Source organism: Lineus longissimus, chromosome 7 (assembly GCF_910592395.1).
Source record: "Lineus longissimus chromosome 7, tnLinLong1.2, whole genome shotgun sequence".
In the NCBI taxonomy this organism is placed as follows: Eukaryota; Metazoa; Nemertea; class Pilidiophora; order Heteronemertea; family Lineidae; genus Lineus; species Lineus longissimus.
Window position 1 is genome coordinate 2,774,291 of NC_088314.1, and position 14,000 is coordinate 2,788,290.

General features: G+C 40.6%; 1 protein-coding gene across 3 annotated transcripts; it reads left to right on the top strand.

Moving 5' to 3' along the window:
• The first annotated feature begins 3,382 nt into the window (after positions 1-3,382).
• Positions 3,383-13,657, top strand: LOC135490962 (protein DENND6B-like). Of its 3 annotated transcripts, XM_064776549.1 has the most exons (19): positions 3,383-3,578; positions 4,102-4,183; positions 4,456-4,565; positions 5,310-5,393; positions 5,645-5,750; positions 5,978-6,117; positions 6,357-6,412; positions 6,861-6,921; positions 7,198-7,259; positions 7,486-7,581; positions 7,710-7,804; positions 8,533-8,592; positions 8,945-8,968; positions 9,754-9,818; positions 10,015-10,104; positions 10,336-10,499; positions 10,670-10,772; positions 11,124-11,198; positions 11,322-13,657. In XM_064776549.1, exons 1-19 carry the CDS (start codon positions 3,417-3,419, stop codon positions 11,442-11,444), a joined length of 1,758 nt encoding a protein of 585 aa, XP_064632619.1. In that variant the 5' UTR covers positions 3,383-3,416; the 3' UTR covers positions 11,445-13,657. The 3 variants fall into 3 exon arrangements, with proteins under 3 accessions (XP_064632619.1, XP_064632620.1, XP_064632621.1); XM_064776550.1 differs by lacking the exon at positions 8,945-8,968; XM_064776551.1 differs by lacking the exons at positions 8,533-8,592; positions 8,945-8,968.
• The last annotated feature ends 343 nt before the right edge of the window (positions 13,658-14,000 follow it).

The window sequence follows — 14,000 nt, forward strand, 5'->3', positions numbered from 1 at the left end:
AGTTGGTCAGTGATTGGTCAGGTTTGGGGCGAGGGCTGCTAATGTTTAGATTTTGGCTTTATAAAAAAGCCAGGGTTGTTCGATTTTATTTTTTGGAACGACTAGACGCAAATCAGACTGGTCCTAACTATTTCATTTCGATCAGGAAAAACCGTGAGCAACCTTATTAAATGACTTCAGAACCTATACTCCATATGTTGTTGCATCTTTCCTCTCTGCTTAGTCGACAATAGGGATTCCATCGACCTATAGGACGACAGGAACTCGTCTTCGTTTGATAGTTGGGTCTGACATTCAGCTCACTTCAACATCACTGTAGCAAGATTGATGTGGCCTGGCTGTGACTGTCTCATCACTCGCATCATGTTGTCAGTACGGTGGAGCAGCCAGGATTGATTCGGCCTGGCTGTGACTTCCTCACCTCTCTCATCATGTTGTCAGCACGGTGGAGCAGCCAGGATTGATTCGGCCTGGCTGTGACTTCCTCATCTCTCTCATCATGTTGTCAACACGGTGGAGCAGCCAGGACTGATTCGGCCTGGCTGTGACTGCCTCATCTCTCTCACCATGTTGACAACTTGGCAGCAGCCAAGACTGATTTGGCCTGGCTGTGACTGTCTCATCTCTCTCACCATAATTATTGTCAACACGGTGGAGCAGCCAGAACTGATTCGGCCTGGCTGTGACTGTCTCATCTCTCTCGCCATATTAACAACTAGACAGTGCGGCGAAGATTGATGTGGCCTGGCTGTGACTGTCTCATCACTCGCATCATGTTGTCAGTACGGTGGAGCAGCCAGGATTGATTCGGCCTGGCTGTGACTTCCTCACCTCTCTCATCATGTTGTCAGCACGGTGGAGCAGCCAGGATTGATTCGGCCTGGCTGTGACTTCCTCATCTCTCTCATCATGTTGTCAACACGGTGGAGCAGCCAGGACTGATTCGGCCTGGCTGTGACTGCCTCATCTCTCTCACCATGTTGACAACTTGGCAGAGCAGCCAAGACTGATTTGGCCTGGCTGTGACTGTCTCATCTCTTTCACCATAATTATTGTCAACACGGTGGAGCAGCCAGAACTGATTCGGCCTGGCTCTGACTGTCTCATCTCTCTCGCCTTATTAACAACTAGGCAGTGCGGCGAAGATTGATGCGGCCTGGCTGTGACTGTCTCATCACACGCATCATGTTGTCAACACGGTGGAGCAGCCAGGACTGATTCGGCCTGGCTGTGACTTCCTCATCTCTCTCACCATGTTGACAACTTGGCAGAGCAGCCAAGACTTTTTTTGCCTGGCTGTGACTGTCTCATCTCTCTCATCATGTTGTCAGCACGATGGAGGAGCCAGGACTGTCAAACAGTTGTGTGAGCTCACTAGCACTAAAACTAAAATTTATATAATATATATATATGTATATAAAACCGTCATCGGATGCGCATCCGATATGCCACGAGATCCTTTACCGTCAATTCCCTTACCGTCTTCGGATGCGCATCCGATATGCCACGAGATCCTTCACCGTCAATTCCCTTACCGTCTTCGGATCCGATATGCCACGAGATCCTTCACCGTCAATTCCCTTACCGTCTTCGGATGCGCATCCGATATGCCACGAGATCCTTTACCGTCAATTTCTTTACCGTCATCGGATGCGCATCCGATATGCCACGAGATCCTTCACCGTCAATTCCCTTACCGTCTTCGGATGCGCATCCGATATGCCACGAGATCCTTCACCGTCAATTTCTTTACCGTCATCGGATGCGCATCCGATATGCCACGAGATTTTTTGTAACTTCACCGTCAATTCCTATACCGTCATGGATGCCACGAGCTTTGTTCGCGTTGTAAAGGTTTCGGGGATACGACTAATGCATGCGAGCACCGTCGGCGGAACCCCAAACCGCCCTCTCGATCTATCCGTAAGGACAAGCCACTCTCGTGACCGTCACAGTTACGGACTCCGGACCTCCAGACTTTTAGAGACCGAGCTTTTCTTTACCTTACAATTACTGTATACTCGGCGCCTCACTTATATGTGTTGTTTTTTTCACATACATTGTTCTCGTGGTTTACGGAAAAGTAGGCCTAAAATGTTATAGTGTCTAAAAACAATATTCAGTTAATGGAATTACACTTTTTTCCATTACTGCTTGCTTGATATTGCCCTAACAACTTTTTCATGAATCAATTTTGAGCATTATGTTTACAACGTAGTTATTATAGCACGAATTATGAGTCTAAAATGCCAAATACTTGCAACTATTATGTTAATCACTGAAATCTTAGTGTACTAATTGCTCGCTTTAAGCTAGGTTATTGCGCCCCTAAACCAACGTACTGACAACGCTACCTCCCCGGAACTCAAACTTTAACGTGAGTTAATTGTAATCTTACTCTCTATATACCAAAGTGATTTACCTAGGAATACAGTTGCACTTCACTGAAAACTAATGATGTGTTGATGAGTTCAATGAATCCTTCGATTCCTTTGGTTTTCTTGGCGAACTGACGTCCGACAATCAATGACCCAATGACGTGTACCTGCAATACGCCATTGCCGTAGTGTGTAAACAGATCTATTTTTGGACGAAACTCAGCCCCTCATAAACTTTGGTCCATTTCGCCAATGATGATACTGCTTCTAGACTGTACCACAGCACTTTAAGCTGTAGCAGCGCTAAGCAAGAGTCAAGACAAATGTCCGCTGCCAGCCGCTGCTGGACCAACCCCCTCGCCCGCCCCCCATCATGATATCAGATTCAGAGGCCTGGCTGAGCCCTGTGATTTAGCCAAATTCAATATGATTCTTTTTACTGTGATGTTAAGGCCCTTGTGTCATGCAGCGTATTCGGTAGCACCGGTACACAACTTATGTTAAACCGCGACGTCTGCTGCAATTCAAATTGCATATGACGCCAACGGAATTGTGACGACTTGTTTCTCAGCGAGGAAGGAGCTCTTTCTTGGATCAAACACGGTACTCAGCAATCAGCAAGGTTACCGTCCGTGTAGAAGCGTCAAAGCCAAGGAATGGTTGGGTGAACATTTTCAAGATCTTTTATCGGTGCCAACACAAGACACTACTGCGTTCAAAGACAGCTAATCAGAAAACTTCTTCCAAGAATACTGGATGTCCAGCTCAGGTTGTTGGTTGCGTTTTATGATTTTGAAACCAGTATTATAATCAATGAGAATCAGATGCTACATATAGTGATACATGTTACGTCCTGTTTAAATGGGGCACGTCATCATCGCGTACATTCGGGAAAACTCCCTAACGAGACCTTACATTATGTGCGTGCGATCCTACCTATGATAAGGACAACCAAATGCCGGAGACAAAATGATGACGTCTACCCGGTAGGTGTGGAAGTTTTAAACGACGAAAACAACAGGTCGTCTTCGAAGCAAAATGGCGACCACAGAAGAAGAAAATATCAACAAATTATTAGAGTCCGGACTCTCTGACCTTCTCAGTACGACCGAAACTATCCTACCATGGGATCGGTTCTCAAGCTGGCTTCACTGTGCATGTGTGGTCACCTTCGATTTGGAACTAGGGCAGGCGATGGAGGTGAGGAATTGTCTTCTTTTCAGATTGCAAAAGTGACGTTTCTATGACATTGTATAGTGTTGTACATTTTGTATGTGATCATGTACATTTCGGCCTACACTGCTGTATATGCGTTCAGCACTGCAGCTGCACTTCCTTGGCAAATGGATATTGTTTGTCATTTTGGCATACAGTGCCTTTTGGTAAAGTAATATTATATATGTAGGCCTACCATACATCTTGATCAGCCTTGATCATGTACCGACTACCGTACCGTTACGTACCATGCATACAATCATCATGTTCAGACGAGATTTCAAAAAGACGACAGTTTCATAAGAAAAAGATCATTTTGTTCAATTGCTCTTTTCTGTGTGAACTCACAAAAGATTGTCATGCTGTTTTCTTCAGAAATTATTTATGAAGTGTGCGGAATATTCGAGATTGGTGGTCCTGTTTTGATGCCGCAACACAATCAAATTATTTACTGTTGGTAGGCCTACCAACTGTCTCATTTCAAAACATTTTCTTCCACTGCTTTCAGATTATCTATCCCAGCCATGTCAAACTGACCGAAAAGGAAAAAATGAACATTTGTTATCTCTCGTTTCCTGATTCAAATTCAGGTAAGAAGTTCTGAGCTGATTTTTTTTTCTGATAACTGCTAGTTTGTGGTCGTTATTAATGCACTTGCAGCCTGTACCTGTGACAAGAATCATTGATCTATCATTTTATCAGACCAAGTGATTACCAGTTTTACCCACAGACAAGAGATTTTTTGCAAAGAAGCAGTCATTATTCTTGCAAGTGGCAGCAATTTAAATTGCTTGTTTGCATCAGCAAGGGGTGCTACTAGTATCTATGTGGCAGGTGACACCATGATTGCTATTTGTTACAGGATGTATGGGAGATACCCAGTTTCATTTCCGGATTCGTCAATGTCCTGGCAAAAAGGCTCATGTGCCAGCACACAAGGATTATAACAGAGGAGCACCAATAGCTTTACAGGTAGTTCATTTCTGCTAAAATCACCACTAGAAATAAAAAAGGTTTTTAAAACCCATGGTATTTTAGCTCTGACTCCCATTTGGAATGTGTGGATGTTTATGTGCAAAACAAACATAGGGAAGATTACAATAGCTTATGCAATATCAGATTTGTAATTGTTTTGGGGTTATGTCAGTAAGATAATATTACATCGACCATTTCATTGGTCTGACTACATGTATCTTATTCTGACTATGGTGTTTATTTAGTTCACAATCTATGAACACAGTCAATGATCAGATGTTGCCATGGAGCTGAGCGAAACCAATTGTCAGTTGCTATCCATTTACTTCATGTGGAGCCCCGGCTCTAGATTTATTGATGGTGTTGTTCCCTGACTGGTAACTCGGCCACTATTACCATGGTACCTAACTATATGATAGGTTGTATGGGGGCTGGCGATTGCTTTGGGATCTCCACTTGGTCACCTCTGACTGAATGTGTTATGGGAATCTGTGTTGATAGAGAGAATATCCTTCGATCTGCTTGGATTGCTTTCCATTGTGATAAGGTATATCTCGATGCAAATGTCATGTCTGTGTAACTCTCTATATCAAATATTAATGATGCTGACTCTGATGAGCAGACGTTATTACAAAAGGTCTAGATCTCTAGATCAGTTCATGCTATAAAACAATGCCTGCAATAACAAAGGAAGATGAAAGCACTTTATTTTTATAACATAATTACATGTTTATATTTCAGTGTGATATCAACGCTCATTTTTACGGCTTTGTTTATTTCCGCCAAACAAAAGATAAATCAATACGAAGGGGATATTTTCAGAAGGTAATCAGTTGGTCCATTTCCTGACAGGCAATTCTACTTAAATAGAAATGAAGCTCATAAAAAAAGATGATTTGAATTGTGGAGCAGGTTGTATTTACCACTGCACACAGCAGACAAACAATGGCATCCTGTTCATTGTACTCACAGCGGCATTCCGTGAAATGCTGTGTCGTTTTGAAATCTCCTCCTGTCTTTATCAAAACACTGAATCTTAACTTGCTTCTACATGTACATGTATTTGGTTGTTTCAGTCCGTGGTGCTAGTTTCAAAACTTCCCTTTGTCAATCTCTTCTCACACCTGGTGGGCGTCGTTGCTCCAGAATACTTTGAGAATGGGGAACCCAGTCTAGAAGCAGGTGAGTCAGAGTCAGAAGCAAGAAATATGGTTCAATCTTGACTAATTTTTATCTGGCTTTTGAGAGGCAACTTGATCTGGTAGTTCAGGTGTCTGATGATGGGTTAAAAGCCCAACGTTGCACGCATTGCTGGTGACCAAGGGAAAAGCTCACGAGAACAAAGACTTTGATCTGAGTCATGACAGTACACTCTGTTAAAAGACATTTTACCATTTCTTCTATTTTAGCGTGCCATGACATTGACCAGTGGCCATTTCCCCTGCCAGGAGACACATTAAACCTCCCCATCATGGGCTCAGTCATACAAGTGCGGGTTCCCTCACGGTCTGACAAGTCATCGTCATCACAACCAAAGAATCAAACTGTGGTAGGTGACTTAAAGATCATGACTTATGTTCCCCATGCAGATTTTCTTGTTATTGAAGAATGATGTCTGATTATATGTCTTTATTTGAGTCTGATGTCTTTGTGTTAGAAAGGACGTGGTGAGAGGATGCTTCCATATTTTCTTACAACCATATTTCGAGTGCGCTAACTTTATTTTGATATCTAAATGCAACAATTTGTCTACTCGAATTTATATATTTTTTCTCCCTTGTGTTACAGCCTGCTCTTCCTGTACACACAATACTGCCAACATTACATGAAGCAGACATATTTACGTGAGTTTCTCATATCACATCCTAGAAAGCAGCCCATTCGAAGTGAACTCATCTGCCTTCCATGTACATGTCAGATTATCGCTGCCTTATCATTGTCATGTAGTCTCACTTGAAAAACGAATTTGTGACCCGCCATGACAAAACAGGTCGCATGTCGCTCTGAGCTTGACAGGTTGAGACAGACTGGTTGTTCATTTCACCATTGTCTGCCTTTTGTAAAATCGGAGCATATCAATTTCTTCTATCATGTCCTGGTGTCATTTTAGGCTCATCTTCTGTGCGACATGCGACTCATTTTGTCGTGGTGGGTCACATTTGTCCTTGTGATTTGAAGAATGAGTATTTTCAAATCCTAACACAAAGAGAGCTGCGTACACTTCTGTGATGATGTGTCAGATCAATTCATGAACTTGTAGCGCAGTGTTTGAAATATTTCTCTCCTTTTCAGTGCATTTCAGCCTGTTCTTCCTCATATACAGATGCTGTGGGAATTAGTCATAGCAGCTGAGGTGAGATTGAATACTTACACCACCTTACCTTCCAATGCCATGTGGACTGTGGTAGGGGGTAGTCATGTGTACATGTATTGTACAAAAGACCTGTGTATTTCCAGAAGTGATCAATGCTGTGTGTCCACTTATGCCTAAACCTTTGAAAGCCTGTTGAAATAATAGTTTTCAGTTGAGTGTATGTTCTATATTGATTGTAATCCCTTTTGATTTATCTTTGCTGATCAATGCTTTTGTCATGGTGTATGGCTGACATTTACATTGCTCTTATTTCAGCCCATTGTGGTGATGGCAGCATCACCTTCAATATGTGCCAACACAGTCCAAGCTTTAGTTAGGTGAGTGGTGTGACTCACCTATGTCAATGACATGATTCATGCATACTACCCATTTTTACTTAGGCGGAAGTGACCAAATTTGAAAAAAAAAGGTTGAAAAATCTGCCTGGAAAACAATGTAGGCGAAAAGCTAGTCTATATGAACAGATCAGGTTATCTTGGACTAAGTACAAACTGTAACATTGTTGTCTTTTCCATGCTAATGCTTGTCCTTTCGTCATTTCAGTATGATCTGGCCACTTAGATTTTGTTCAGACTACCGACCGTACTTCACGATTCACGATAGTGAATTCAAGGAATACACAACGAAAACGCAAGCTCCGTAAGTCTCAAAATTATTTGGTTTTCATAACGCAAGACGTATTTACAAGCTGAGTAGCTGGATATGTTCTGCTTGAAGTTTTGGTCGTCGTGAATTAACTCAATTTTGTCTGCCTTCTCTTATTGCAGGCCCACTGTGATATTAGGTGTTACGAATCCATTCTTTGCGAAAACGTTGCAACACTGGCCTCATATATTACGGATAGGTGAAATGGCGGCAGAAAGTGAGTAGATGATGCATTGATTAAATGATCATATCTTCTTAGATCTTCTCGTTCAAAGTATCTACTGGCATTTTAGGTGTGTAGGAAATGTTCTGTTTCAAGTGTCGACATTTGCATTCTCTTTTGTATTGTTGTAAAGAAGTGCCTGTGTTATCAATATCAAAAAGTGTGCATCTCTGTGATGAGTGTCTGCATTACACACAACAATTGAAAACTTGTGCACTTTCGTTGTTTTGAGCAGAATCAAGGTTGTGTGCCTCAATCAGTTCAGGACCTCGTTACTCTGTCGGCATTTATAGCAGTAACACTGGTGTTAAGCCCTAACACTTCTATATCAAATGAAATTACTGAAGGAGGTGATACTTAGCTGAGCTTTTGAGGAAGTAATTTCGAAGTACTTTTCCCTTGAGACCTCAATTAATGCTACCAATAAACACCATGTCAATTTCATTCCCCACGAGAACAGGTTTTGCTCCAGGTGAAGTAAACTTTTCAACTCTGGCACTGAGCTTCTGACAGTTCTTGACTCAATGTGTGTTCAAGAATTGTGTTAACAGTTGCGTAACAGTATTACAACTGCGGATAGATAGGCATTACTAGCTCACATTTATACAGACGTTGCTTTTTACCAGAATAGTAGGCCTAACTAGTCTGGAAAGCAGTGACCAAGTGGTTCCTACCAGCATCATCGGCTGCTTTGACATCCGTCCTGTTTGTTGCATTTTCAGGCAAGGGTTTTAACAAAATCAAGAAGGGTAGCAGTGTGCGCACCCTCGACTCAAAGCCAGGTATGAACGCAAACCTCTGCACGTTACTTCAAACATTTAACTCCCGCTTTGCCTGACAGATGTTCTTTATTTCTTCAGTTGCTCTTTTGGTCAGAAATGGACTGGGACTGGGTTTGGCATAATTTTGACTAAGCTGTGTTCTGCATTTTCATTGCTCTTTCGGTCAAAACATATTGTTACTGTGCTGTGTGTGCTTGTACTGTCCATTGTGTTGTCCTTATTCATGCTACTGCTGAAGTCCATTCAACAGACACTACAGGATGAATACAAAACAGCTTTGGTACATCTATCAACTAATGACATCCAGAAACCGTTTTGTTGGAATTAATTTGACAACTTGCTTTTCTTATAGGCATTGAACCAATAGCCACTACTGGTAAATCGTATATTTGTACCATAGATTCTCTTCAGGGTGTTTTGCTTGCTTTTTTCAGGGGCTTTTTTTCATCTTGGTAGTGGATATGATTACATAAATCTTCGTAAAAATCTCTTTTTGGGTTTCCTGCTTTTCAAACCTACATGTATCAGTACTCTTTTGACCCTTTGTTTAGATTTTCTTTCGAGCACATGTGTGTGGTCAGTTCAGCTACTGTAGTAACGAAACCAAGAGTTTGAGCCCAACGAGGATAGCTCACGGGAATTTTCATTTTAGCTTTATAGAAACAGATAATTTTTGTTTAGTTGTCTTGCTTAGTAGGATAGGGACAAATGAGATCCGACTGACTGAATGACAAGTGCAATATCCAAGAGATCTGATCCTGTTTTGACAATTTTCTTTTTCCTTTATAATTTTCACCAACTGTATTCTTCATTTGCTTCATTTTCTCTTCCTGCTGTGCATGTTGCCTTCCTCTTCCATGGGAGTTGACCTTTGTTTTAGCTTCTTTTTATATACTGCTGACTTGCTGTTTCATAGTACCAAAGAATATTTGGAAAGGTGGTGATATTAATGAAGTTGCTCCTCGGAGCCCTCTCAGAAGTGAACTTGTTCTTAACGACCATGCAGTCGGAGAAAAGAAAACTAACCAGACTATAACCAAAACTAGCTGAATTTTCTTCTCCAATAGTTCCTGATTTTGAGTTTCATATTCCTACAAAGGATTATGAGCGATGTTACTTGGCTGTCTAAAATTAGCTCTTCCCTGTCTTGGTATGTTTCAGGTGTGTATACCAGGTACAAAGCATTTCTCAACAAGGATAAAACAATACTAAAAAGACTTGCCAAGGTATGTAGACAGTCTGTAGTGTTCATCTAGATTAAGCTTGAATCAGCTTTAAACACCCAATGTAACTGACCCACTGAGCAATAAGCATTATCAGTAAACCTTGTTAACTGGACTAATACACATCACCTAAATTGGGTTCAATTTGAATTTGGATTTTCTTTGACTTGCATAATGTTCTTTAACCTTTGACTTTCAGGGTATCCAAACAAAGCGGCCAGTTGAAGTCCAGAATGCTATGCTGCGGCGGTACTTACTAGAATTAACTCAGAGTTTTATGATACCACTGGTATGTAGGCCTACTGTCCTTTGTTATGCCTACCAGTGATAGTGATGCTTTAACTCGATTCTGTTACTGTGCCTTAAGATGAAACATGACACAAATGTAAAAGCCCTGATTGTGCTGTCTCTCAGTATTGAAAGACTAAATAAGTTAGAAATGCTATAAAGCTTGTTTGGGAACCCAGCTTGAAATTCTAACACAGTGTTTACATGTAAGTCATCTTTGTTTTGACTTCAGGAGCGGTATATGGCCAGTTTAATGCCATTACAACGGAACATCTCACCACATAAAGGCCCACCGCAGATGAAGCCATTCGACACAGAAGAATTTTTGAAGAGTTTAGAACAGGCAGGACCTCAGCTTACGTCTGGTATCAAAGGAGACTGGATAGGATTATACAAGTGAGTAGAGAAGGGATTTGTTGGCTATTGTCTCAACCTGGTGTCATAATTCTGACTATTGGTGTTAAAGGGATTGTAGACCACAGGAAAGCAAGTCCTAGAAGTAAAGGGTTCTGTTGTAAGTTTGTAATCTCAGGTATTTGGTCTCAACTGTTTTTTTCTGCTTCCAGAAAGTTCTTCAAGACTGTCAACTTTGCTGGCTGGTATCAGATAAGACAACAGGAGGTCAACCAGAAGCTTCAGGCCCTTCATATAGAAGCCCTTTGTGATGCAGTAAGTGTACTCTGTGTGTTGGGGGGGGGGAATGGGCGAGCTCCTTAGGAGATTATCCGTTTATCCATATTCCTTGGTTAATCTTACTGATGATATTTTTCATCTCCGCCACAGGACTGAGGTTATAGTACTTAGGCAGGTTGAACGCTGAAGAACTGATGATATTCTAGCTGATTGCTCACTGGTGACACTTAATGGCACTTTGATGGAAGACAATTTCAAAAACGTTAGGTTATCTATTGTTTTGAGCTTCTATATCTACAAAAAGCACTCGACATGTACTCTGAGATTACTATAGTCTTCGACTTCAAGTTCCAACATATCTCATTTCATTGCTTAATCACCTTCCAGGATCTGATGGAATGGATAAAGGGGAAACAGGAGGTGGAAATTGTCGACCTTATCCTTCGGCTTAGGGAGAAATTGGTAAGAACAAAGTCAACTTGCTCGAGTTATAACATCTCAAATTGACATCCGATTTTGCCTCTATTCTTATCAAACAAGTCAAACAAGACATCTACAAAGCATAGATTTGTTTTTGTATTTCAGACGACCGCCATTGACAACCAAGTCCCAATCACAGAAGACAAAGTGGAACAATTGCAGCTCCACTTACAAAGTATCATCAACTCCCTACCAGAAGATCTGCAGTGTGTGTTAAAAAGCAATTGATGATGAACTTAAACTGTTTCATATTGGAAAGATACCTTTACTCGGTGAGAGCAAGGAAGCACTATGATTAGCCTTGAATGGTGAATAGATCAGTTTCTGACTGACTGGATCATGAAAGGAGGCTCCAAGAGATTTGTGATAGGACTAAAGTGCTGTGTTTGTCTGGGTGAGGCTTTATTCCACTAGAATGCTTTCTGGTTGTCCTGCTGCCTCAAAAATATTCTTAGACTTTGTGGGTATTTGGCAATTCAGATAACACACTGGCATGAATAGTGAAGCAGGAGTACATCATGAAAGATGCTTAAAAATGAAATTCGGGTACAAAAACTTGGCTTGTTATAAGAAATTTCTAATGTCGATCAGCCTTGATCATGTTGATTAAGAAGAATTAGTTCTCTTTCAATCTGAGAAATCGCCAAATTTTATCAGATGTCGTCGTGTAAAGCATATTTTTGTCTTATTCCTGAAACTGATTACGATGTTTTAAAAATTTTGGACACATTATGCAATGGTACTTTAATAGAATAATATTATTCTTTTAAATATGTTTTTAATAATTTGGAAATAAAGTAATCCACTAGAAATGATTAGGTTATCAGAGGGTATGGTACATGTACTTCAAATTCTTTGTGATGGTACATGTAGATGGAAGTCCCAAAAAAACTGTTTTTCAAAGAATGGGTTTGAAATCGAACTCTTTCCTAGAAAATTGACATTAATTTATTTGCTCAACTTGTTAATTTGATTTTGTGTTACATCCACTTTAATTACATTGTGCATGCCTTGATTTACATTAACTTCTGTTGACCTGGTGTTTGTAATATTCTTTATGAATTTTCGAGTCTGGCTACTCCGCCAGCTTGTTTCAAGGAGAGCGAAGGCCGAAGCTTGCCTTCCATTCTATGATTAGTTTTGTTTTGATTTGTAAACCAATTTATAAACATGTATTGGACTGAAGGTTAATCAGGGAGAGCGGTAAGAAGATGTTTCCAGCATACTACAGACTTGGATTGGTTTCCAACCCAGTGCTGCCCTCGGGGTTATTTAAGTTGCAACTATTTCTTGTAATCATCATAACTGTTAATTTGTTGCATAATTCTGCATGCAGTTGTATTAATAAGTCTGTATTTATTCTGTAACACTTTGTTTGGTGCTATTTAGTGCATTATATATAGATGGAAAGAGTTCAAGAGAAGACATAATCCACCCTCAATCTACACTCCCTGTCAAAAGTAAATAACCAGTTGTTTTATTATGTCAGTACTCAAATTATATGCATCGGCTGATGCTGAAATCTGGTCAATTTAAACAAGTGTTTGAGGAACGCATGCTGAATTTTCAGCCTTAAGCTATGTATACTTTTGAAACTGGGAGAAAAAAACGAAGGTGGGCTTTTTACTTTTGACCAAGAGAGGACCGAGGCTTTAAGTCAGGAGATATGTAATGTCATATAAAAATAATGTATAACATAGTGTACTTTAGTGTCCTCCATGCTCGAAGCCCTTCAGTTGACCCTCTCTTCATTGACTTTGAGACACTCAGTAATTTTTCCCTCATGTAGTTGCCCCTTTTCTCACTAATGTCGTAAAGAGTATATGTTACTACTTACATAAGGTCAGAAGTGCTGTAAATATTGCTATAGGTATTTTACCGGAATTTTACATATATGAATGTAGTGCTTTTGCATTGATCATGTGCGAGCATGAGTTTTGTATTGATATTGGAAAAAGTTGGATTTCAATAAAAAAATCATCAGGTTTACATGTAGGTAAATTGGCAATGGATAAGAAGCCCTAACTAAAAGCAATTTGGGAAGCTTGGTGGCAAAGTGAAAGAACATCGACATGCAATTGAAAGGTCGTTTGTTTGAGACTTTGCTGGTGCCAAGCTCAACTGAAATGGCCGAGTGTAGTGCTGATAATCTGCTCTTTGGTTTCTATGGAACTGTTTCTTGATAGGCTTGGGAATAAAAGTCCAAAGAGTCTTTTGAAAGTTGTAGAAAGTTGCCAAATGGTGTTTTTGTGCTTATCTCAAAATGACTTCATAATAGCTGCAAGGGTCAGCTCCAGTTCTCATGTAGTTTGAATACTAGTTAAAAACTGTAGTCTTTCTTTTGTTTTCGATGAAGGCATTCTATAGCTGAGTATCAATCTGTTATTCATGTCCTCGAAGAAAATGATGCCGTGACCGTGCATTTATAATAAATGGTTAATTTTCTGTGAAATTCTCTTTCTTTGTTCATTTACAATGAGTTAATTTCTGTTGACATGACCCTCTGAGCAATGATATGTCGTGCCACCCAAATGTATTTCACATTGTTTGTTGTACTCCAATGACCTTACACATGACAGTGGAGTCCCATTCAATCTGGTTGTGACTTTCTCATCAATCTCGCAGCTTTGGTGAGATGGCGGAGCTGTCTAACCTGATTATGCCTGGTTGTGACTGTCTCATCTCTAACCCTGATGACACGACAGTGGAGGTAGCCAATACCATTCGATATCCTGGTTGTGACTCTACTGTGACCTAAGTACTTGTCCCAGCTGATAGCCCAGT